Raw genomic sequence first — 26,005 nt, 5'->3', positions numbered from 1 at the left:
CCTCTGCTCTGCACTCTGTCCTCACAGTTAGCCTCATTTTCGTCAGTCACTGTGCTTGTACCTCTGCCTTGCACTCTGTCTTGCCACCTACCCATATATTATTGCCTCGCTCTGCCTTTTACTTTTCCCTGCGCTCTGTTCTCCTACCTATACTCATGTTCTTGCTTTGCCCTGCACTTTCTGCTTGTCCCTCTGCCCTGCACTCTCTCCTGCCACCGAAACATATGCACGCGCTCCACCTTTGCCTGCACATGATTGTTCACTTCCTTTTTTTCTTTAAGTCCTTCGTGTTTACTTTTTGGCCACATAGTATTTAATTTTCTTTTCTTGACTTGACACTCAACAGTACCGTATTCTGTTCCCTTTCAACTGCACTCTCTCCTGCCACTGTTTATATGCTATGACAAAAGGTCTAATAAACAATATTGAACAACGACAATTGACCTGCATAAGTTCATGTACTAAATACCAACTAACTCAAAACAACACCAATAAACAACACAAATCTACTAATCCAATAACTCTAACTCAACCTAATGCGAGACCTGTTGCATTGCAAATGCTTGTTTAGTAAAGAAACTTATTAAATAAACACACTCACGTAGCTAATGGCCTTTCAGTTCCCACGTTTATTAAGCTGGTTCTGTATTTACTATACCAAAGTGAGGTATAGTGTGCACAGAGTCCAGTGGAACCCAAAAGGTAGGCAGAGGTAAAGTAGATAGCACCTCACTCTCTATTCATGGTAGTGTGGTCGAGCAGTAAGGCTTTATCAGAGGACAATGTTAAGCATTTGTTGTACACACTCAGTCAGCAAATGAATTCACACAGTCAAAGACTGAACTTCAGACCAATGGTTTTGGTATAAAAATATTATTTTAGTTATTTTATTTTCTAGAACCAAGCAAGCCTGGCACAGTTAAGTGATAAATACTTTGCAGTAAATATACAGTTGTGATACAGTTTGGATTGTAATTGTATATGCACTTTGTTTTGACTTGCAGTATTGTTACTATGAAATGCACTGCTTTGAAAATACAGTACATATACTTTGAATGGGCTTTTTAGTAAAATGACCAGTAAATTACTTTCAGATTTACTTTTCTTACACAGTGTAGTATACCTGGACACTACACTGGGACATTTCCTGTAATCGGGTAAGTTAAAGCGTTTTTGATGGTTAGTACAATTTTAAAGAATTTCTTTAGGTTTTCCAACTCCAAACTTTTTATAGAAAAACAGTCCGTTATCCTATGGAGGAAAATAGTGTTATCAGTTTAAAGGTGAGTACTTTGTTGTGGGAGTTGGTGTTCTGGGGTTGGACTCTGGGGGGTAAGGGGGGGTCAAGGATGCACTCTTGTTACACCCTCAGCGGCACTAGGGCAGCCGAGTGCAGAGTGCTGGGGCCCAATGTTATCCAATGGGGGATAGGGTACCTCCGGTTGGTGGCTGCTGACTAGTAGGCCACTGGGTTGTGGGAGCAAAGCTCCTGGACTTAAGCTCAGGGCAAATGGGGGTTTAGGCCAGCACAAAAGATACACCCTCAGCGGCTCTGGGGCGGCCGGGTGCAGAGTGCTGTTTTGGCGTCGGAAGCCCTGTAGATTTCAATGGGGAGTCTCTGGTTTGCAAAAGCACTGCAGGCTCAGGGACGAAGGTCTTCTGGGTGCGACCACCACTTAGAGAGGTATGTTGGGATCTTGGGGGTTGGTTAGGCACCATCGGTTGGGCCACCCAAGTCCGTGGGGCGTACGGTACAGGGGTGCCTTTTTGGGTCGGATCTTCTTACTAGCTCCTGGTCACGGTTGGCGGGACCTTCCGGTTTGAGGCTGCAGGTGTCGACTGGAGGCTTGAGGCAGGTCGGGGATCACTGGATGTCTGGTCGAGATCGCCAGGGAGACCTCCTCGTGGTGTTGAGCCCCTCGGGCCGTCGGCATCGGGTGCAGAGTGGTGCAAACTCGCGGATCCTTACAGAGCTGGAGTCTGTTTTTAGAACAAATCTGTTGTTCGCAGGAGACAGAGTCTTTGGGATTAAAGACAGGCAGGTCCTCCTGGTTTCTCGAGGTTGCTGGCCGCAGGACACACCGGGATTTTGCTGGAGCAGATTCGAGGCGGGGACATGCCTGTAGGGCTGGGGCCAAGTCAGCGGGCGTCCTCTTGTTAGCTTCTGCACGGCTGTTCGGTCCTTCTTCCTTTCTTCTTGCAGGTTCTTTTCTGAGGAAGCAAGATTTAGGGGTGTCCCTAAATACTAGATTTAGGGGCGTTACTTGAAGGTAAAAAGGTTGGAACCAGTGGGTCCCTTCCCTGGGGTGGGTACACCCCTTGATATCCCATCCTCCAGTGGGAGGGGGGCATAAGCCTTTCCCTGGTTGGCTGCGTCTCCCTCTACCCCCCCCCCACCCCCCATCTGCAAGATGGCGGGGACTGAGAGTTGTGCTTCACCTCGCCTTCCCCACCATAGGGGTGGAGTTGGCAGAGGTGGGCACACCTCCTTTCCTCACTTGTTTTTCCCTCCGCTTCTCCCGCCCCAAAGTGTGGGTCAGAACCAGTGGGGACCAGTTGCTGAAAGCAGCAAGTGGCCTGGGGAAGCTCACAAAGGCGGCAAGCTTTTGAAGCTTCCCCTTCATGAACCCTGCCCATCCTGGGGGAGGAAGCTTGGCACCTTGTCCCAGGATATGCATTTTCAGGCCCCGAGAGCAGCAGGCTCTCGACCCAGTGGTCCTGAAACATGTCTGGTGGTGGCAGCTGAAAGCAGCTACTCAGCCTGGACACTAGTGGTAGGTCGTTTTTCAGGGGGCATCTCTAACATGCCCTCTGAGTGCATTGTACATTATATCCCACACTGGCATCAGTGTGGGTTTAATGTGCTGAGAAGTTTGTTACCAAACTTCCAAGTTTTGGGTGTAGCCATTATGGTGCTGTGGAGTTCGTAATGACAAACTCCCAGCACCATATACTCTTAATGGCGGCACTGCACTTACAATGTCTAAGAATGGATTTAGACTCTGTAGGGGTTCAGGGCTTATGCACCTGTACCCTCACCACTGTTATAGTGTACCCAGCTAGAGGGGTGACTGACCTATGCCAGGGCAGTGGGTTGTAGGCATGGCACACATCATGGCACACGGATGTGTGCCATGTCGACTCTCCACTTTGTTCTGCACCAAAACACGCAGCCTGCAAAGGCAGTGTGTGAGTGTAAAGGTACAGGACCTCAAAGGGTGGAACAATAAGTGCTGCAGCCCTTAGAGGTCTTCCTTGGTCACAGTACCTGGGTACCTGTTGTACCATTTACCAGGGGCTGACCTGTGGCCAGAGATGCCAATTGGGTTTTGTTTTCAATGCAGTTTTAGGGAAAGAACATAGGCTCTGGGTACCTGATTAGCGGTTACCCAAGGCACACTCAAGTCAAAGCACTTCAGCAAAAAGTGGGGACCACCATCCAGAAAGAGGGCACTTTCTCACACCACGTTGTCCAGGTTCCGAGATACAAGAAGCAACTCATGGGAGATCAGTTTCTCATTCCAGGGCCCCTTGCTGTGGAACTCCCTTCCTGATTTTTTGAGGCGAGAAAGCAGCTAACTGACTTTCAGGAAAATGCTTAAAACCTGGCTGGGTAGACAGGCCTACATGTGTTAGCTCAACTTTAGTGAGTTTTTTAGACAGGTCCTCAAGCTAGCTTTGTCCCTCAGGCTCTTTTTGTGCTCTTCTCTTACAGCGCCACTGGTGAACGTGTGCTTTACCAAGTACAATTAACATAACATTAACAAAACCCTACAAACTATACCTTTAGAGGGCCGATCCTGCTTCTAAATTGCACAGCAGTGTTCCCCTCTAAATTTGGATAAATTGCCTTGAGAAGTGTCTGGATCTTTACTGCTGCTTACGAGATAATCTTGAGGGTTACATCTCCAACGATTAATTCTGATACCAGTTGGGTCTTGAAATACAAATGGTCTGAGGTTTTGGTAATTCAAGCAGTAACTGCAGCAGTTTTTCAGAATCCTTCCAAACTGTAGGCAGAAAGCAGATTTAGTGTGATTCTACTGTAGTGTTCAGCACAGCATTATTGGGGTTTCGGACTGTAGGTTCCCTTGTCCCCAACGGGAAAATCTGCCTTTTGGGGGTGGGAGAAAGAGGAACTGAATAGGTTCTCTCACCTTCTGTCTAGTGAGGTGAGAGACAGGGAGTGTTACAAGTTAGACAAGTCTGTTGGAGAATGTTATCTGCCGGTGATAAGGCGGAGCTTCGCTCTTGTACCCTAAAATCAGTACTTAGACACCATGTATGATAACTAAATCATAATTATGTAGCATCTGTCTACAGATAATGTGTCCCAGGATGATCACAATTTTTACAAATGACTCTGCAAATAATATGCCTATCAGGTGAATGATAGGTAAACCCCAATATTTCATCACTCATCCCACTAGTCTATTGCCTTCCTAATATGTCTTAATGATGTTATCCATCTAATGTGTGTGGGTTTATTAGTTTACTAAGTCTTAATTATGACAAACCATCTTTAGTTTTCTCGCATACCCTAATGCTGTAATCGGGTCAGCAGTTAGGATGTAGACTGTCAGCATCTTCTCTCAACAACTGGTCAATGTGCCGTAACTCTACAGCTGCATTGGTATTTTATATAGTTTTTAGTTTTCGCCTGCACAGTGATGAAATCTTTTATTTAATCTATCTTAAAAGGGGGCTCTTCTCAGTTCCCAATGCCGAATTACTGTATTCATTTGCTTTTGTGTGGAACTTTTTTTTTTTTAACTTCCCCTGAATGTACACATTTACGATTCTTCTACTAAAGCAGTTCACACTGTTTAAGCCCCATTCAGTGTCATGATAAGATCTCTTCTCTCAGAAAAGGCAGACCGCATCTAACGGTATGCTGGAATGTTTGCTTTTTATTACTTGTGTAAAGCAGATGCTTTAGCCTTAGAATGTTTCTTCCAGTTCCTATTTATACCTCAGTACCTGTCTTTGCAGGCATTATCGGAGTGATTTTTTTCAACTTAATCTATTTGGTCATTATGATCAAATTTGCAATGTTGGAATAAACATTGCACTTTAAAAATAAAGTTAATTAAACAAGAGCTATGCTATATTTTGCTACTAAACAGGTGCAGTTACTTTGCAGACAACCGGGTCATGATTTGAATTGTGAAGCAGGTGCTGTAGCACCGGGCCCAAAAGTTGTCAGAACTCCTCTAAACACCTAGTATTGCTATATTTTACAACTAAAGAGGCAGTCACGAGTGCAGTTACTTTGTAGGCAACAGGGTCATTATTTGAATGGTGCAGCATGTGCAGTGGCACTGGACCCACAAGCTCTAGGCATCCCACTAAACCCAGATTATTTTTACATTTTGCTCCTAAACCAGACAATCACAATACATTTATCTAGCAGGCAATAGGGTCATGATTTGAATGGCGCAGCAGGTGCAGTATCACCAGCACCAAAAGGTCTAGGCACCCCATGTGAGAAGCTGGCCTGGTATATGATGTCCACTAATGTAAGCCTGGTATATGATGTCCACTAATGTAAGTGGGAGCCTTGCACCAGTCCAGACAACACTTTTGGTGAATTAAGAGGTCTCAGGCAACCTTAAAAAGCTATCCAAGTGATAGCTGTGGAGAGCAGCCTTCAGGCTTAGTCTTGAAGGAGTGTAAAGCAGCCTGTTTTACCAGAATGCAACCTTACAGTATAGATTAAATGAAAAGGAACCACACAAAGTATGTATATAAATATGTATTTATTATAGAACACTCAAGTATGTTACACTATCTCCTACACGGAGATCGGCACAAAGCACTCAATACTTAAGCAAAGAAATCACAGTAAATAACATTAATAAACAGTAGCTGGGGGGGACCAAACCATATAGTTAGAAAGTGGTATAAGAACCACGGTTCGAGTTAGGACAGTGTCAAGAGAACGTAGAATTGCTGGGGAACACAGAACCACCCAAGGTAAGTAGATGGGGACCCCATGGAGTGTGTGTGCAATGTGAGAACACTACCGCGTGCTCCGTACTGTGCAAGTTGCGGTTGGATTTTGAAAGATTAGGGACCCTTCCCCGTGGACCCTGAATAAACCCTGTTGACGACAGAATGGTTGGAGAGCAACCCCACCCGTGGCTATCATGGTACCCAAGTTACCTATCCCAGGTAAGCCGGGTGCATAGGTGTGAAGTGGCGTCAGAAACCGCTGTCGAACCCAATGGAGGATTTCAGAAAAGTGCCGCTGCTAGAAGAGGAGAAAGTGTCTGGAGGAATCGAAACGTGGATTCTGGAAGATGAGTACCTGAAAGCAGAGAGGACAGTGTCCATGTCACTCTGGAGTGACAAGGAGATTTGGAAGAGGGATGCCCTCCGATGTCGGGTTCTTCAGGAACGATGACTGTGACCTTGACTCTGCAGCTGCGAGGGCCAGGCGATGCTGAGGACGACCAAGACTCTGATGCGAGCTGTCCCACAAAGGATGTCTAGTGCTGACTGGGTCAGTGGCCGTCGGGATCGCCAACAAGCCTTGGCAAATGCACCCACACAGGAAATCAAGAAGGTGCACGTTGGGACCAGCAAGGTCCCGGAGACCCACCACAAGCAGGGGAGTCAGGGCAGGCCCTGAGCAATCAGGGGAACCCAAGGAAAACTAAGATGACCCACAGGCCGGAGGGACAGGGATCGCGACCAGACATCGAGCAGCTTACCAAAAGGTGCAGGCTACAGTGCCCATGAGGCGATGTGGCTGAAGATCTTGGTAAAGAAGTTGCTGGAGGTTGGGACTACTTGGAGCCCAGTGCACTTGTCGCAGGGTTGCCAACAAGCACATGCACTTGCAGAAGTACGCAGTGCACAGGGGTTCAGTTAATGCAGCCCCCTTGAGGGATTCTGACCACAGATTTGGTGAGAGGGTAGCTCTGGCCTCGGGAGACGTAGATAACCACCACCTGTGTTGTTGAACCCTTCGGAGTCCGCAGGACCTCAGGTTCAGCAGAACGGTCAGCAGTGTTGAGGTCCTGCAAATGCAGGGAAGTGACCCCTTCGCTTCAAGGGAGATTATCTTGAAGTGTCTTGGATGCTCCACAGGTCCTGCACAGATCCTGTACGGTGCACGGTCACAGACGAGGCAGCAGACTGAGAGGGAGACACAGTAAGGCTCGTACTAAGTCCAGCGCAGCCCAGAGTGCCCAGACGGTAGAATTGCAGTGAAACTTGTCCACGACGAATCTAGGGACCCACACCCAGGTAAACCCTTAAGTACCCTAAGGAGAGGGTTGGGAAGATTCAGTGGACCCTCCCAAGGGAGGATCTGGACGGGGGGAGGTTACTCCCATGTCCTTTGTCCAGTTTTGTGCCAGAGCGGGAGCCAACCGCTCCGAAGACTGCTTTGAACTGGACTATGAACAGGGCACCAAATGTGCCCCTCATGCAGACTTTCAGGTGCTGGCAAGCGCACCCACCAAACCCTAATACTAAATCCTGTCTGGGAGGTGGTCACACCTCCCTGTGACAGGATGCCTATTGTTTTGCCTTCCCCTGCTCGAGCTTGGTTCAGCAGCAGGAGGGCAGAAATTGTCTCTGGTCGGTAGGAACCATTTTGTGCTGTCCGGGACTAGAAATCTGGTACTGAGAGCCTAACTGAGGGCTTTCCCGAGATGGTCATCGCGAGGTCACGTAATGCCTCTCTGTATTAGTATATGGCTGCTTCACTGACAACCCAGGAGAATTGACTCCGTAGGCTGCAGGGGTGTCCTACTCATGACAGGGGCACCCTCTTACTTAGAACCAGGCACCCTGCCATCAGGACGGTAAAGGCCTGGTATAGGTGTGAATTATAGGTTTTAAGTGCAGTGACACTTAGATATAGGGAAACTATATCTTTCGTAAGTGGTACATGCACCAACTTACACAGGCTGCAATGGCAGGCCTGTAGGTCCATTTTGAATGGCCTCTCATGGGTGGCATAACACATGCTGCAGCCCATGGGAGACCTCTGGGGTACCTATGCCCTGGGTACATGGGTACCATATACTAGGGACTGACAAGAGTACCCCAATATCCAATCTGGGGTGTACCGAAGTACATACACAACAGTTTTAGGAGAAAGCAGATAGACTGGGGGCCTCATTTGCAGGAACCAGTCAGACTTGTCAAAAACAGTATCACATCAAGCAAAAAGTGGGGGTAACCATAAGAAGCAGATCCTACTTTCCTAGACCCCACTAAACACCTAATATTGCTTTTTTTCACTACTAAGCAGTCGCAAGTGCAGTTACCTTCCAGACAGCAGGGTTATGATTTGAATGGTGCAGCAGGTGCATTGGCCCAGGCACAAACGTTGTCAGAACTCCTGTAAACCTAAATATGGGAAATGTTAAAGAATCTGATCATATAAGGTTGTTTTTAGCACCTGCACTTTGACTGATGCAAATCCGAACCAATGATTGATTTGCTAACTTCTATAATCAAGTTCCAAAGATGATGTGAAAGCACAAAGGCACTTTATTGTTCTTTTGCATGATGGTATATAATGTTTACAGCTTTTAGTAATGTTTTATGGCTTATATTACGGGCTATGATTAACAATTTTATTAGCTACTTGTGTGAATAGACACTATCGACCGTGTAAAAGCACTTAGGCACTTTATAGTTCAATTGTATAATGGCACATAATGTTTACAGTTTTTATTATATATCCTTGGGAACTACTTGATATATATTACCTTTTCTATGATCCACGACCGACTGCGATAAAAGATGTGTATATGTGGTATCAATGTTCCAGTACAGCATGTAATCATTGAAAACTATTTTTTGGTGTACAGTTGTATGTTAATTGGCGAATTGAATAAATGAAAATGGACCTGTTAATCAATTTTTTTAAACGACCTAGGAACTGTTCTTTACAGAATGTTTTTTATTTGTTATGATTTTTGTTAAGCAATAAAGAATTACATACTAAACACCAAATGTTGCTATATTTAAATACTAAATAAGCAGTCACAAGTGCCGCTACCTTGCAGGCACCAGGGTAATGATTTCAATGGTGCAGCTGATGCAGTGATACCGGGGCCCAAAGCTCTATGAACCCCTCTAAACACCAAATATTGCAATATTTTGCTACTAAACAGGCAGTCACAATTACTGTTACCTTGCAGTTAATAGGGACTTGATTTGAATGGTGCAGCAGGTGCAGTGGCACTGGGGCCAAAAGCTCTAGGGCCCCTACTAAACCCAGTTTATTGCTAAAATGTGAAACTAAACGGGCAGTCTCAAGTGCAGTTAGCTTGCGGACAACAGGGTCAAGATTTCAATGGCGCAGCAGGTGTAGTGGGACCGGGCCTAACAGTTGTCCAAACTCCACTAAACACCAAATATTTCTAAACAGGCAGTCACAAGTGCAGTTATCTAGCAAGTGCTAGGGTCATCGTTTCAATAGTTCAGCAGGTGCAGGGGCACCGGGTCCAACTGTTGTCAGAAATCCTCTAAACCCATAATATTGCTATTTAATCAAAAAATTCTAATTCCCACTTTCATTTCATATTTCAAAATTGCTGTTACTCACCCACACTATACCTCTAGTAACAGCACAATACATTGCCTTTTTGTACATTAACAAGTCATAAGACTTTAAAAGGCTTTATGTAACTTACAACTACTCCGCAAGCTACAACTTGCAACAAAAAACAGCCTATTATTAATCACATAGGCAAAACCTAATGCATTTTACATTGCTTGTTTAAATTATGGTTTCTTATGGAGAGGGGGAAGGTAACTCGTGCTTGGTTCCTGTTTTCTACAAAAAAGTGCAAATAGTGCCTCATTGCAGGATCATACAGCAGCAAATGAGACTTGTATAGTCTTCTTTCAAATATGGATCTACAGAAGGTCCTATTCTTTGCAACCCAGTTACGACATGCAGACCAGAGAAGTGAAAAGGTTTTCCTTCTCACTCCTGTTATTTTGAAGGGTGTTAAAAAGGTATACCACAATATTTGATCCGCAGTGTCTCCTTGCCTTTATTTCGGTTCTAATATTTCAAATTATCATTATTTTAGGTGTTAAAATATAGCAATAAGCAACAGAAACGTGACCAGTCAACCTTTGCAAACGGTCTTCCAATGCATGGCAACACGAGCCACTGCATTGCTCGTAACTTTTGAACTATTTGAACTAGAATTTTTTTTTGTTGAACTCTACATTATGCAGCAGATGATGGATTATGTGGCAAATCCTGCAAATCTATAGTCTTGCAAAAATCGCTCCAGCAGCACAATCACATAATTCCAGTGGCCCTGACCAGAACTCATCCGTCATATTGTTCTCTGGTTCCCTTTTTTATTATTTGTTTTTGTACCTTACGCAAATTAGTATTTTGAGCATGGCGGTTGGTGGACATTATAGCATGCGTTGGTTGTTGGTAACTGTAACCAATGAGTATTATACCACATTTTGATTTCCTTGAATTTTCTTTTTACATTTTTATTTTCAGTGATGTCCTTAATTTACAACCCCAGACTGCGCTATGCACATAGGGGGTTGGGCACAAGGCCTAATCTCTGTCCAAGCCCTGTGCCCAGCCGCTAGCAGCCAACCTCTGCAGTGCATAGACTTTGGCTGTGCGCAGTGGCTGTGGTTGAGCGCAACCTCTGCTTTCCGTTCCTTCACCACCACAGTGGGGATTGGGCACAGGGCCTGGCCCACTCCTCAACTCCCTGCCAACAACTCCGCCTCACTGCACACATCCCTATCTCATATGACTTGTGGTTTTTCTCAAAATACTGGACTAATTCACTTCTAAAATCGCTGCTTGCATTATCGCAATCTCTTTTTGACCCGCGAATAACATCCTTTTTTCTGCATTTTTTTCCTGTTATAATACTTGTGTTTTTCACACCTCCGGATATGGCAGTTCGGGCTGTAGATGCAGGCAAAATTTCTTATGGGAACTTAAGACGGAAAACGCTTCTTTTTCACACCCACCCCTTAACTCTCTTACCCTGCACGAGTTTTAACCCCTTTGGTGTGTTGGACGGCTGGGAGCTGTCGGACGCACCAATGTTCATGTGCATTGGACGGCTCCTGGCTGTCCGTGCACATGGCACAGGATATCCCTCTGGTGCAGGCACCAGAGGGATTTCCTTCCTGTCAAAACACCCTTGAGAGCTAGGGAAAAGCTTACCAGCTCCCGAGGTTGTTCTCATAGTTTCTACAAAATGATGATCGGTGCACACAGTACGCTGATTTCATTTCGGAGAAACTGAAACTCCGTTTCAGTTTCACTGCCTCGGTGCTCAGGGGGCTTACCTCAGCCTCTCATCTACCCCCAAGCAGAGGCCCGAAAAGCACTAGAAAACAGTGTGTGTGAACTGGAGTTTGGCTGACGGTCTGCGTGTACTGACCTTTGGCTGACATTTTTGCTGGCTGTTTGTGTGGATCGACCCACTAGGCACCAGGGAGGAGGGAGCGGCCCTTTGGGCAAGGGCTTTTGCTCCCCCCATTATTTTAGGCCTATTCAATCTTAATGCCCCCCTCTGGGAGACAGATGGGGGCAATAGGGCAGAAAGCACACTAGGCACCAAAGATTTTGTTTTAGGGCATATTTAGGGATGGGAGCTGCCCGAGATGGCCATGCCAATGCCCCCCCCCCACCCCAAATTGCAGAGTCTTTCTGCCTCCTCGGAGTGGGGGATGCGGGGGGCAGAAAGCACACTAGGCACCAGGGATTTGTATTTTATTTGTATACGTTGGGGTGTGGGCTGCCCTAGATGGGTGTTGATGCCCCCACAACCAAAAAAGTCCCCCCCCCCCCCCCCCCCCCCCTCTCCCAGAAGGCAGATCGAGGCATCAAAATTACCTATTACAAAACGACTTGGTTTTGCGAGTGGGGGGGGGGGGGGGGGGGTTCACCTGCGTTTTTGGTCCCGGGTTTGCCGGCCATCTAGGGAAACCTACCTAACCCAGACATTTCTGAAAACTATACAGCCGAGGAAGTCCAGGGAAGTGTGGCTTGTGTGGATCCCCAAATGTTTTCCTACCCAGAATCCACTGCAACCTCTGATTTTACTCTATCACACCACCCATGTGCCTGTTATAGTCTAAAATACAACCGGACCCCAAACAGTCACTGGTGAAGTGCTTTCATCATGGATGGTAGTCCGCATGTAGACATCTCTCCTGCTGCAAACATAACACTGCACTGTCCCCACTTAAGCTTTTGACAAACAAGTTATTTTGGAAAACCTTTACAGTTGGAGCGGATTGTGCCGCAAGCAACAGTGTCCACTTTGGCCAATTCCCCGAAAACTGCACACCAGTGTAGACGTTATCTACATATAAATGTTGACCTTTTTCAAAAGTCCTCTCAAGTTCCCACGCAATTTTCTCACTCACTCCGAAAGTGGACGGACAACCAGGGAGGTCAATCCTGGAATGCCTACCAGTGTACACCCTGAAATTAGAGACATATCCAGTCCTACTGTCACACAGAATATACATCTTAATTCCATGCGTGCCTTCTTGCTAGGAATGTACTCCCTAAAAACCAAGCGGCCCTTGAACAAGACCAAAAGACTCATCCACAGGTGTTTTTTTTTCCCCTGGAGCATAGATCTCAGAAAATCGATCTTCAAAGTGATCAATGACAGGCCAAATCTTAAAATCCGGTCACAATGAGGGTGATCTTGTGGCAAAGCTAAACCATTATCCACAGAATGCAGCATCCGAAGCAGAGGCAAATGCCGATCACGACTAATGATTGCCGGAAATATAGCCGTTGCCATCAAGGGACTAGTAGACCAATATGAAGACATTGATGGCTTCCTTATGAAGCCTATCAAAAATGTCAAACTTCTTAAACTCTTCCAGATTAGTGAGAGTCCACCGGGTATCTCTAGAGTGGGGCCTAAGTCTGACACTGTTTTCCCTCAAATACTGGTCAGCATACAAATTAGTCTGCTCAACAATCCCTGCCAAAAATAAATCGCCCATAAGCAACAGAAAAACATTATAGGCAGAAGGTTTTCAATATCCACTCTACACCCTGGGACACCAGTGAAGTCAGGCAATGCTACTGCTGCATAACTGGAACAACCCAGAGGTCCGCGCTTCTAATGTGAAGCCTTGCAGGCCCAGCCTGCAGTCCAGATGTCTCTTGCTGCACGATCGGCACATCAGTGTCCTTCTCTGAAACAGGCACCTCATCTGCACTAAGAGTGGCTTCATCATCCGATGTTTCCTCTCGGACAGTAAATTCACTGCCAGAATCTTCCACTCCCTCCTCTGCCTGAGATGCAGAGTCAGTCTCTGAACCATGGTCAGAGGAAGACTAAAAAAAGCATACCAACAACCTGCTGAGCAGTAATCCTGCGGCTAGCCATAATCCTTGCTAAGAAATGAGACTTCACAAACAAGTCAACAACAACAAACACTATGCAAAATAAGTAATAGTGTGACTTTGTTGGAAGCTGGCTCTGTATATACTATACCAGAATGAGGTATAGTGTGCATAGTTCAGTGGAACCCCAAAGGTAGGCAGAGGTAAAAGTAGATGGCACCTTACACTCTAGTGTGGGCAAACAGTAAGGCTTTATCAGAGGGTATTATTATTATTATTATTTGGAGTTTTGTACCGCGCACGGTTACCCTTGGGCATCCCAGCGCTGTCAGTAGACCGGAGCATCGCCCAGCGCACATCATCTCAAACCGGAAACAGGTGAGTTTTTAAAAGTTTACGAAAACGCAGAGTATCGGTTTCTGCCCGGAGTCTGAGTGGCAGGGAGTTCCAGGCAGAGGCCGTATTCACTGAAAACCGTCTCCCACCAGTGCGGGCTCGTCTTACTCTATAAGACTGGAGAAGAAATTTATGATCAGAGCGAAGAGCCCTTGCTGCTTTGTAAGGTTGGATCATATTTCTCAAGATCGCTGGGCCCTTCCCCTGCAGACTCTTCTGCGCCATGCAGAGAGCCTTGAAGGTTACTCTTTCCCGTATCGGGAGCCAATGCAGTGCCCTCAATGCTGGTTTAGCAGACTGCCTTCTGGGGACATTAGTTAGCAGTCTAGCTGCTGCATTTTGCACCTGCTGCAACTTCTTGAACGTAGATTCCGGGGCGCCCAAGAAGAGAGCATTGCTGTAATCCAGCCTGGAGATAATGAGCCCCTGTATAAGCAACTTGCGAGAGGTCTCAGGGAGGAGTGACAGAATCTTACGGGCTGACCGGAGCATACCAAAGCAGACGCCCGCGGTCTTTTTGGCGTGTGTGCTAAACGTCAGGTCTTGCTCCAGCCACACTCCCAGGCTCTTAATCTCCTTCTTTGGGCTGGGAGGAGCTCCCATGCAGTCAGGCCAGCAGCTGGGAGAAAGGGAGAAGGAAGACTGGCCTAAGATCATGAGCTCGGTCTTAGAGCCATTCAGTTTCAGGGATGAGTGACACATCCACCCGAAAACTGCCTCCAGGCAGGAATGGAGCGCCGCTGGGTGTTTTTCTACCTGAGAGAGCCCCACCACCAGCTGCGTGTCGTCCGCATAGCTAATGATGTTGAAGCCGAACGGAGACACCACGTCCTCCAGGGGGGCCATATATGCATTAAATAGTGTAGGGCTCAGTGATGAGCCCTGAGGAACCCCCCACTGGAGGGCGAAAGGGGGGGACTTCTCGTTTCCTTCCCAAACTTCAAATGACCGTCCACCTAAAAAGGAGGCCAGCCATCCCAGAGCCTTCCCTGTGACACCCAGCCCTTCCAGTCGCTGGAGTAATACCTGATGATTCACGGTATCAAAGGCCGCACTCAGGTCCAGGAGGATCACTGCCACTGACCCCCCTGAATCCAGAATGCATCTGGCCTCCTCCACCACGGCCAGAAGGGCGGTGTCTGTACCCTGTCCAGGCCTGAATCCTGTCTGGGAGTCCCGTAGCCGGCCATTGGACTCCAGGAAGTTCGAAAGTTGGTGGTTAACCAGCCTTTCAGCCACCTTACTCATCCCAGGGAGCAGGGAAATCGGCCGAAAGTTAGCCAAGTCAGTGGGATCAAGGCTCGGCTTCTTCAAAAGAGCTTTTACAACTGCTTCTTTCCATCCAGGTGGCACCACCCCCTGTGAAAGCGACAGGTTGATCAACTCGGTCACTGGGGCTGCAATTGTCGACGCGACTTGTTTAAGATATCGCATCGGGACAGGGTCTTTGGGAGAACCACTCTTCAATTTCCCGAGCACACTCAGCACTTCCTCCGTAGTCACGGGGCCAAAAGAGTCCAGCTCAGCGGCTCCTACCTTTTGCTGAGCAATTGGCTCTGCTACTGCAGTTGGTTGAGGGAGTGAGCGTAGGATGGTCTCGATTTTTGAGTTAAAGTAAGTACTGTTAAGTAGTGTTAAGCATTTGTAGTACACACTTAATCAGCAAGTGATGTCATACACTCAAAAGACTGAACTCAGACCAATTTTGTTTGTGTAAAAATATTACGTTATTTTATTTCTAGAACCAAGCCAAGCCTAGCACAGGTAAGTGAAATAAATGCTTTAAAAAATATTATGCAATGTTTACAAGTGAATGCAAGTTCAAATGCAGTTACTTGAAATACAGGTAAGTCAAGATATTGAAATTACTGTACTGATTACTTTTGTGTTACCTTTTAGATTTCTTTTTAAGTTACTTTTTCTACTCTGTGTGATATACCTAGATATCACACTGGGATATTGCCTAGAGAAAAGGTAAGTAAAATCAGTTTTGCACAATTGAAATTTTTCAGGTTTCCATACAAATCAACTCTACGCTTAGAACAATTTTCAAGATAAGCAGTCAATGCAATCCTATGGAAGGAAATTGAGTTATCGGTTTACAGGTAAGTACAAGTTTGTGGTAGTTGGTATTCTGGGGTTAGAACCAGGGTTCCCCCAGGGTCGAGGATGCACTCTCAAAGCACCCTAAGCTGAACTGGGGCGGCCGGGTGCAGAGTGCTGAGGCCCAATGTTACCCAATGGGGGATAGGGGGCCTCCGATTGATGGCTGCTTACGAGCAGGCCACTGGGTTGTGGGAGCAAAGCTCCTGGTGTTGGGCTCTGGGCAAAGGGGGATCCGAGTTAGCACCCAAAGTGCACCCGCAGCGGCTGCTGAGTGCAAGGAGCTGGTTTGGAGTCGGGTGCCCTGTTGATTTCAATGGGGATTCTCCGGTTTCAACAAAGACTGCAGGCTCGGGGACAAAGATCTTCTGTAGAAAATAGATACAATTCAATTACCCCCATTGAAAGCAACCCTCTGCCTCGATGCACGTAGGACACCCCGCCCCTCCTCCTGAGCAGGAAACCTCTACCTGCTTCACCCGACGGCTGAAGCAAATGATGCTGACGTCCTAGGATTGCCAAGTGGGGGGGTCGGGAGTGGCTGCCATCCCTATATGAGGGGTGTAGATGGGCTCCCCATGGGGGGAGCACCATCGCGTCCCCCCATGGGTGGGTGCCCTAACTGAATGGTTCCATCATGAGCACACACCCACCGTGGCTCATGACGGAACCGTTCTGTCATCAGCATAGAAGGGGTTAAAATAGTAGATAAATACAGACATAAATCTGTCCAACATTGAGTGCACAGAATATTTACATTGTTCAAAGATTATTGGTGCTTTTCGCAAGTGGTATCAATATAATGGTAAATTCAAGTTGTAGTTTCACACATATTTGGTCCACCAGTCAGCTGGTTAGAGGTAATAGGGCATTTCAAACATACAAAAGGCAGCTAGTTAACATCTCTTTGTTTGTATTAAAGCCTTGTCTTTCAAGTCACTGCCCTTCGTCTCATCCCTCCTTTGTGCTGCTGACTGTATCAGCATAAGTGTCTAAGTAGCATCGTATTGGACCCCATGTGTCTTTCACAGACATTTCCTTTGATCACATGTGAATTGTTACCTTCGTACCTGCTTTTCAAGTGGGAAAACCAATGGCATTGCAATTTAGAAATGCTTTTTAAAGACTTTCTCTGAATACAGTGAATCATAATTTTCGTCAGGACTATGAAGCACTTCTCTTGCAGAGCACCTTAATTATAATTGTGTGGTCTTCATTTTCATCCAATTTCACGTAGATGTTGAAAGTGTAATGAACAGCATTGTTTCTCTGCTTCTCATCCTGGAACCTGATAAGCAAGAAGCTTTGATCGAAAGCTTATGTGAAAAGTTGGCAAAGTTTCGAGAGGGTGAGCGTCCATCTCTCAGACTGCAAATGTAAGTGATATTTCGTAGAGTGGACTTCCTTAAATACTTTCTGACTGTGTTTAACAATCTCGTGTACACCCTAAATTGAAGCTTGTGTTTTGCACTGTAATTGTATCCATAGCTGTCATAATATGCAAGATGTACTTTTCATGTAAGCAAGACAGCTAAATTTTTTGAACATTTACCATATGTGGCTACGGTGTTCCACTATCCAAAATGTTTAGTTTAAAATTTGGTCACAATAGCTGTTAGTTCCTGAACTCATTTGAGATATTGAAAAATGAGGACAATTGAAAAGGGAAAGTGAGGGAGAAGGCCCAGGATTAGAGCCAGAAAAACAAATTAAGCATGGGATGTAGAGATGGTGTTTGACTAAGGGGTGTCCACTGTACATTTTAATTATCCTAATAAAGTAGGATCCACAATGAATCTGCTTAATTGAATTAATCGGATATAATAATTGGATAAAGTTGGAAAGCAGTGCTTCTCCATTGTGAAATCTTAACTGATGTTGATGCACATTGAATATGTCCACATCTGTGCGTGATCCTGAAGTACTTTTTCAAGAAAAATATGTTGGTATATGCTGCAATTCTATATGAAGCTTTCTATTCTCAAGAAATCCAGTTAAACCTGAAAATGAGCTACAGCTGGGATTTACTTTAAACTGGAGTAATCTTTCAAACCCAATGAAAGGGCATGTGCTGATTGGCAGAACAGCCTCCTACTTGAAAATAACTGTGCTGTGCCTTTTAGGCTTGCTTACCTGCCTAACCCAAAGGACACATGAGGTATGTATTTCTTAGTTTTGTTATATTTATGAATAGTGTGTACTACCTCTCCCCTTCTTGGGTATAAGGAAATAGTACAACAGGCCTAAAAGACAAACCATAGTTACTGGTTAAAAGGCAGGTGTGATGGCTTTTCTGCACTTAGGTCCAATGTGTTCTGCCTGAATGGCAGCTGGGGGCAAGTTCCACAGTTCAGCTGCTGCAAATGAGAAGGATCTGTCTCCTAAAGTGTTTTTGTCCATTAGACATTTTAAAGTAACTGATTGGCAGAGCCTAAGACCTTGTTTGGCTGATAGAGTAGAAATTTGGATGTCAGAAAAGATGTAATGGTGTAAAGATTTTATGTGCTACGGCGAGGGCTTTAACGTGAGCTCAGAAGTGAAGAGATAACCAGTGCGAGTTCTTAAGATGCATGATATCCTGAGATGCAGAAATTAAATTGCTGGCGTGGTTTTGAACAAGTTGTAGCAGGTGGAAAAATGTTTCCGTATCCATTAAATAAATGGTGTTGGTATTGTTCAGTCTATATTGGCAGATGGCATTTATTTAACAGTATATGCCAGCTGTTATCGATGTACAGCTGCAGTTTCCCAAAGATTTCAAGTTGCCAAGACCATATGTTAGACACTCGTGCTACCTGTACTTCAAGAGATATATTGGTGTCTAGACAAGTGCCTAGGTTGTGTACTTTCTTAGTTGGGATGGCATATATTTGTGCCAACATGCCATAAGTATGGAAGGAGAATTTTTCTCAGGGTGAGTTTTGGTTGGGTTTACCTTTAACCAGACTGTCACAGTGAGCCATTCAGTCAAAGTCCTAGTTGTTTGTTTCGGATGCACATTCTAACTTGGATGAACAGGTAAAATATGATTTGAATGTCCTCTGCCTCAATGTACAAGTGGGTCCCTAGGGGTTGGAGAATGACAGCCAAGCGTAGCACATATGTTAACCTGCAGTAGAGATCAAATCCATCCATTTGGGACACCACAATTTAGATATTTTTGGGGGGCGGTGGATTGAGAATGTGGTGCAGAACTGCCCTGCTGACGGTCGAAGACAAATGATGTAATCCATTTATTACTTAGCTACCTATTCCTGCTTTAGTTAATAGAAAGATCTATGATGCGAAGGCCACTGAAATAGCTAGGAGCAGAACCAGGCAGTAGAACTAGGAGGACCACTAATCCAGTACAATGCCATGGCCTGAATTCAGTTTGGATGGCATCCAGAAGATTTAATCCACAACTTGATAGAAATGTTTTAAGGCAGTTTTTAAAGTGACTTCAAAGAATGGCAGGAGGGAAATTGACCAAAAAGTATTGAGGTCTTGTGGATCAAAAGAAGTTATTTCCAGAAGATTCTTCACAATACTAGTTTTCTTGGTAGTTGAGAAATACCTTTCCCTAAACAGAAAACAAATAAATACAACAACTGGGGGTAATGTTATCAATAATTTGTCTAACTTGAATCTAGAGGGGAGACGATTGAGTGGCAGTCTGCAAATACAACAATAATGTAATTCAGTGTGAAGCAAATTAGGGTTGGCATTGTTTCAGTACAGTCAGTTTTTGTAGGGAGGTTGTCGGATTTAGAAATTTTTCAGCATGCATGTTATCTTTTTAGCCTAATCTTGATACAGTGAATTGGGTGTAATTTTCACAGTTGCTGTGTTGAAAACTAAATAACTGAGGAAGCTGACGGAGATTATAATTTGTATACCATGTGTAATAGTGTTTTTAAAAGGTTTGATGCTCGAGTGATCCGATCGGAAAGGTGATGATTGTTTTTGTTTTGCTCTTGGCTTTAAGCACTCCTTGGGCACCTAAATTGGTATTCGCCACTCTGCTTTATCTACTTTATTCAGAAATCGTCAAGGAACGAGTCCGGGACTAATTGACCAGCTTTTGTTTCTGAAATAGAACGTTGTTAATTTAAGACTGACTATTGTATTAAGATGAAAAAAAAGTGTTTTGGTAAAGTCCCCTGTTAGAGCAGGTGGGTAGTTGCCTACCTACAGGTAGGAGGATGTGTTTTCCTGAAACAGGAATGCTCCAGACCATAAAATTCCTGTTTGGTTTAGTCATTTTTTTTAGAATTCTATCCAATGTTTCTATTTTACTGTCAAGGGTTCTTCACTTTTTAGGTCTCGGCTAGCGAAGGCTGCGCTTGCGCTGTCTCGCTCGTGAGATTTATTGTTTTTTAGTACGGGGCTTGAACCCGCCCCTCTTCTCCATTGGCTGGCTTCCTAAACAGAGGCCAGCCTTTGGAGGAGAGGGGCGTCTGTCCGTTTAAGCCCAATCTTTTTCGGATTCGGGTGCGTGTTTTTTACTTTCTTTCTCTCCCCTGGAATGTAAACATTCCAGCCAATGGCAAGAGGAGAGAAAGAAAAACACGCCCCCGAATCTGAAAATGCCGCTGCGTTTCTCCGAGGCATTTCTGCTTGACCTCGGAGAAAGACGGGTCACCCACTCTATGCGAGACCTGTTTCCTTTGCCAACGTTTGTTTAAGCATTCCATCAAACCGGCCGACCAACAGAAAAGCAAGTAGGCACTGAAGTCCTAATTTTCGGGTGTTATATTGCGTCTTACTAGACCACCCAAAGCCCTACGGGCGGCTTCATCATTCCCTGAAAACCACCGCCCAGCATTTCTGCGAGAGAGCGTTTGTAAATCATTAGGATGAGGCCGCCACTCCCCTGCAGTAAGCGGGGGGCCATCTTTGAATGGAGAAACTACCCATTAACTGGTTGGCGAGCAAGTCATGAATACAATTAAGTCACTTGTAATTGTGGTAAAACACTTTCCTGCTCTGCAGCAAATATACACACATTAACCCGAACAGATTCATGTGTTTGATTTTCACATTGATGACGTTAAACCATAAGCATTCTATAAGTATTAAATGTAACCAGTGTTTTACATTTTAGGATTTTCAGTGTTGAGTATTTTCCTCGCTTTGTACCACTCTCAATACATACCCTGCGCATAAGAACGCCCGCGGTACCTATTTCTTGGGAAATATCACTCGGAGTTCTATCCATGTTCATTGGTAATCTCTGGTTCTCTCGGGCCTCTTTCTAACGGCGGTTGGGCTTTTCTTCTCGTCGAAGCCTGGAGTACTGCACGTGACGCCGCTCTAGCCTGAAGACAGCTGCTTGCAGAGAGGTAGGGTATTTGAGCTTGCTGTGCATTGAAAGATCCCCCTGTGAATGTCGTCATCATTGGCCCGGTTTTGAGTCTTGGTATCACCATTTCAATTGTCAATCTGCTGAGCCTGCGTTTTGTAACATCCCATGTGACACACTTGGTGCAATCCTCGGCCCCAAGGTCTTCGATCCAGACAAGGCAAAAGGTTTTCGAGGAATTAGCAGTTCCGAACCAGCCAGAGTTCCCACCCATTCCCTCACTCCCCGCGCGCTCTGGGCTGCAGAACAGGTAAGTCTTGGACATGCTGGGTATGCGAGGAACGCTTATACTATGGAATGCTTAAGGGGCAAGTGGACCAACGCGTCAGTTACAGCAACAAACTGAAATGTCTTGACTGGGTCACCCCGCTGGGTGTCGAGATGACGCTGTGGCAACGGGACACCAATTTTCCAGTCTTGGGCTTCCCTTTTGTCGATTTGTACGTTAAATAAAGAACTGGAAAACTGGAGTCACAAGGTCCCTCTATTACTGTAGCCATATTACAAGTGTCGGGGTGGAATGATACCATGATGACAGCATTAGAACTTGTCTATTTGAAGGGGCTTACATATGCAATAATGAAGAAAAAGGTGGTTCTATACAATAAAATATTTGCCTAGGATCACACAATTTGAGACTAGCCTTGAAATCGGTAGTCTCCCGCCTGAATTGGGAGGGTTGGCATGTCTGCGTTTCTCGCATCTTCTGTAGTGATCTCTGTCTCACTGGTATCAGTCAAAGAAGAACAGCTCAGTTGTTCTTGTGTTCAATGCACTTGTTCCAAAGATTTGTGAATATCTGCAGGCTACGGATTTCAATCCTGTAACGAAAATTATGTGGTTGAGGCTCCTGCTTATCAAATACTTTATAACCTGCATGGGTAAGCTTTCTGTCCCCGTACGCGTTACCAGATTTTGAAATCCAAAAACATTAACAATGCCGTGACCATTGCATTGTAAATTGTTGTTACGATGTGTTCTTAATGCTGGAACCCCAATGTTTCTTTTTGATAGTCCTGCATTTAAGAAATGCTTCTTCTTGCAAAAAATGTTTAATAGACCGATGGATTGTGAAGGCATCTTACTTGGGAAGTTAAGAACACTCTTGACTTTTCTCAGAATCGCCTACTTGTGTTTCATAGCAAAAGGAAAGATCAACATCAGTGCCCTATCTAACTTCTCTTGAACCTCCAAAACAAATTAAAAACGAGGAGCTTAATTTTGATATTGAACACTTCTACCGTGACCCTGTTGATGTCTACTGATCCACCTACATGCTCACTTTCTTTATGCACTTCAAGATACCCGACCTCAAGAAGAAAACTGCTGTTGAAAGGCTCAACATAATGAGATGTCTCTTCCCCAATACTAAAAAGAATGTATGCCTAGAAAATGTTGATGTCAACAATCGTGAGGAACCAAGTAATAAACCAATATAGAGCTAAAATACGAAGACTACTTGAAGCCCCTCTGATACTGAACTTTCCTGAGAGACCACCTCAAATGTCCAAGCGTGGAAAAAAGCATAAAGGAAGATTGTGATTTTTATGAGGGAAGAGTGACCACTCCGACAGTGAAAATGATTAAAAGATCAACAGCAAGGACGCCCATCTTTTAAGGCAAAAGCACTCAACATACCACTTCCACAATGCATCACTACCAAGAGTCCCATTCAATGTGTCCCCAGTTCTTTTTAGATTAATGTTTTAGGACATATTAGCAATGGAAACAATGTAGATGAATAAACCTTAAGAAATTATTAGTTCAAGGTCTTCACCCTTATATTTAAACCTTAACATATTGTGCCTATTTAAAGTCCTTGATGCTCTGATACCAGCCTTTAAAACGTGAAACTTTCTGTTGTAAGTGATGTCTTTTGATTAGGAGCAGCTGAATATTTAAAAGACTTAACTCTAAAGTTGTCTGCAGCAAACTGGGATACAAACTGTCATGCGCCCGAGTAAGGACTGGTTAGTAATGGTGCCAATTTACTGTTCACTGTTTTTTTCTAAAGTTGCCTTCTCTTTGTCACATTGACTTTTGACACACATTTGTATTTGTGACACTTGGGTTAGTTTCTAAGAAACGCATTGCTGAGACCAAAGATCTTCGTGAGAACACTATCACATTGCCTTGGCATTATGGGAATGGCGTTCACATGTGTGATACAAATGTGTTTGCTAATACGTCCATATGGGGAAGCAGCTATCTGTTGAATACAAACAATAGGCTGCCTGATCACAATAGCGGCCCGAGGCAAAGATGCCCTTTTCTATATATATCCTTTTGTTTCCAAATACAATCAGAGAAGACGCTTCGGTCTGCTGACTTCGAGGGGTCCTTACATGCTGAAGCTTTCGCCTAGCAGCTGACTGACCTCTCCGTGAGAGGTGTCTAGTTCATGACCAAGCCGGGGTCCTACACTCTTACCCACCAGGTAAGGGGGTAGATCATCCAGAAGGAGATTTCTTGGCAGACCATGCATTCACACCCTAGACACGTAGGTTAGGGTTTGAGTTGTAGGAGTACAGTAGATTGTGATAAATACTGTATATGTATGTATGCATGTATAAGCTGTCTCAACAAGTTGGTAGAACTTTTGTTTTATTCACTGTATTGACACTTGTTATAACTTTTGTCTGATTCTATCTATCAATCATTGTAGCACATATCTTCTATACAAGAATCACTACGGTACAATAAATATTGAAAATGTCCCTTAGTATATTCTTCGTGCATTTCTCTGAGAGAGCACGAGTGACTCCACGTAAAGTTCTTGGTCTGTCACCATGGTTCCGGAGTGAGTTGTCCTGTTCAGTAGCTGTAGCTGTTTGCTCCCTGTGTAGGATGGGGGGGTGCTAACGGTGGCACTGTGAGCTAGCTAGTCCAAGGGACAAAATATCTGCAGGCGTGCATGGAGTCAGTCTGGCACCATCCTAAGTTTATGTTGTCTACAAATGCGCAGTTCCTACTGATTCGTTGAAACTACACGACAAAACAGATGTAATACCCTTTCTTATCACTAGAAGTACAGGGGGGGAGGGAGCACACAGCCTCTCATCCCAGCCCAGTTCTCCCCATTGCATCCTGGTAAATGCAGTACGCTTACTTTCAAAGTTGCTGTAGTCTTTCACCAAAGTTGGTGCAGTTAGTGCTAATATCTCTAGACACATGTTTCTGGGTTTAGCCCGGCATCCGAAGAGAGTAAAAGTTAATAAGAAGCAGAGAAAAGTCATGAGGGGTTGCTGAAAAGGTGCCCAAGTCTTTACAGGTCGCAGTACCTCTCCACAGGCACACAGGTACATCCCAGGAGAGCTCGTTGGCTCAAGGGAGCCTTTTAAACACAGGGGGGGAGGGAGCACACTGCCTCTCATCCCAGCAACCCCTGATGACTTTTCTCTGCTTCTTATTAACTTTTGCTCTCTACTGATGACAGGCTAAACCCAGAAACACGTGTCTAGAGATAACCGCACTACCTGCAACAACTTTGGTGAAAGAGTACAGCGACTTTGAAAGTAAGCGCACTGCATTTACCAGGATGAAATGGGGTGGACTGTGCTGGGATGAGAGGCAGTGTGCTCCCCCCCCCCCCTGTGTTTATCTCTAGAGGTAGTTTGCCTTAAATAAGACAGCACCATACATTGTGAACCAAATTCCTCACCAAGCGGTTCAAAATAGACCCTATGTTGGGTTCTTACTACAAGGCCCTGTTGGTGAGAGGGAGGGAGGGAAACACTAATTAAATGCTCCATTATCCCATTTAAAACAGCTAGACTAATGCTGCCAACTCAGCTCTGTGATCAATGTAGGAAGGTGGAATCTGACTGCATGGTTACCCCCACTTTTTTCCTGGTGGTTTGCTGGTTTTTGACTAGTCTGACTGGGATCCTGCTAATCAGGACCCCAGTTCATCTCTCCCTAAATTGGTTGTGCATGTACTTTAGGTACACTCCAGATTGGATTCTGGGGTACCCTTATCAGTCCCTAGTATATGGTATACTATGTACCCAGGGCATAGGTACCCCAGAGGCCTCCCAGGGGCTGCAGCATGTATTCTGCCACCCCTGAGAGACCATTCAAACTGACACCACAGGTCTGCTACTGCAGCCTGTGTAAGGTGGTGCATGCACCCCTTACTTAGATATAGGTTCACTATATCTATTCTAAATCACTGCACATATAAACCTATCAGTCACCCCTATGGAAGGCCTTATCAATCCTGAAGGCAGGGTGCTGGGTTTTATGTGAGAGGGTGCACCTGCATGAGCAGAGCACCGCTGCAGCCGGAACCTTTTTTCGGGGGTTGTTTGTGATGTAGCCAACCATATATATTTAAGTGCATTATAACCTCGCTGTAAATGCTAACTTTAAAATGGCTGCTTAGAAACATGTTGTGTTTGGTTTCAAACACCTTGGAATCATACCTCCACACCAGTAACTGGTGTGGGAGGTATGATTCCTCCCTTCTAGAACCACAACTTTGGGTCACCGGGCTACCAGGTACCAGCTTTCTCGACCTGGCCATCACAAAATGGATGCTGCCAGCCACAGACACGAGTCTGCCCTCCTGCTGCTGCAAGCACGATTAGGGGAAGGCCTGACAATAGGTTTCCTGTCACAGGGAGGTGTGACCACCTCCCAGACAGGCTTTAGTGTACCGGGGCTGGGTGGGTGCACTCATTGCCAGAAATTCTGCACTGGGGGCACATTTGGTGTCACTGTGCATAGTCCAGCTCAAACCGGTTGCAGGAGCCATTTGCTCCTGCTCTGGCGCAAAACTGGACAAAGGACATGGGTGTAGCCACCCCTCTGTCTTG

The 26,005-nt window shown here is 45.3% G+C and overlaps 1 protein-coding gene across 2 annotated transcripts in view; it reads left to right on the top strand.

The window, feature by feature from the left end:
* The window catches only part of EIF3M (eukaryotic translation initiation factor 3 subunit M), a 195,550-nt gene that overhangs the window by 34,766 nt on the left and 134,779 nt on the right, over positions 1 to 26,005 (top strand). For both annotated transcript variants that reach the window (XM_085648254.1, XM_085648253.1), the window contains exon 3: positions 17,082 to 17,220. In XM_085648254.1, coding sequence (XP_085504380.1) covers positions 17,082 to 17,220 — 139 coding nt within the window. The remainder of the gene's footprint in view (positions 1 to 17,081; positions 17,221 to 26,005) is intronic.

This window comes from Triturus cristatus, chromosome 3_2 (genome assembly GCF_964204655.1).
Source record: "Triturus cristatus chromosome 3_2, aTriCri1.1, whole genome shotgun sequence".
Classification (NCBI taxonomy): domain Eukaryota; kingdom Metazoa; phylum Chordata; class Amphibia; order Caudata; family Salamandridae; genus Triturus; species Triturus cristatus.
Note: the sequence above shows the minus strand (reverse complement) of the source record. Positions and strands in the feature narration are given on the sequence as shown.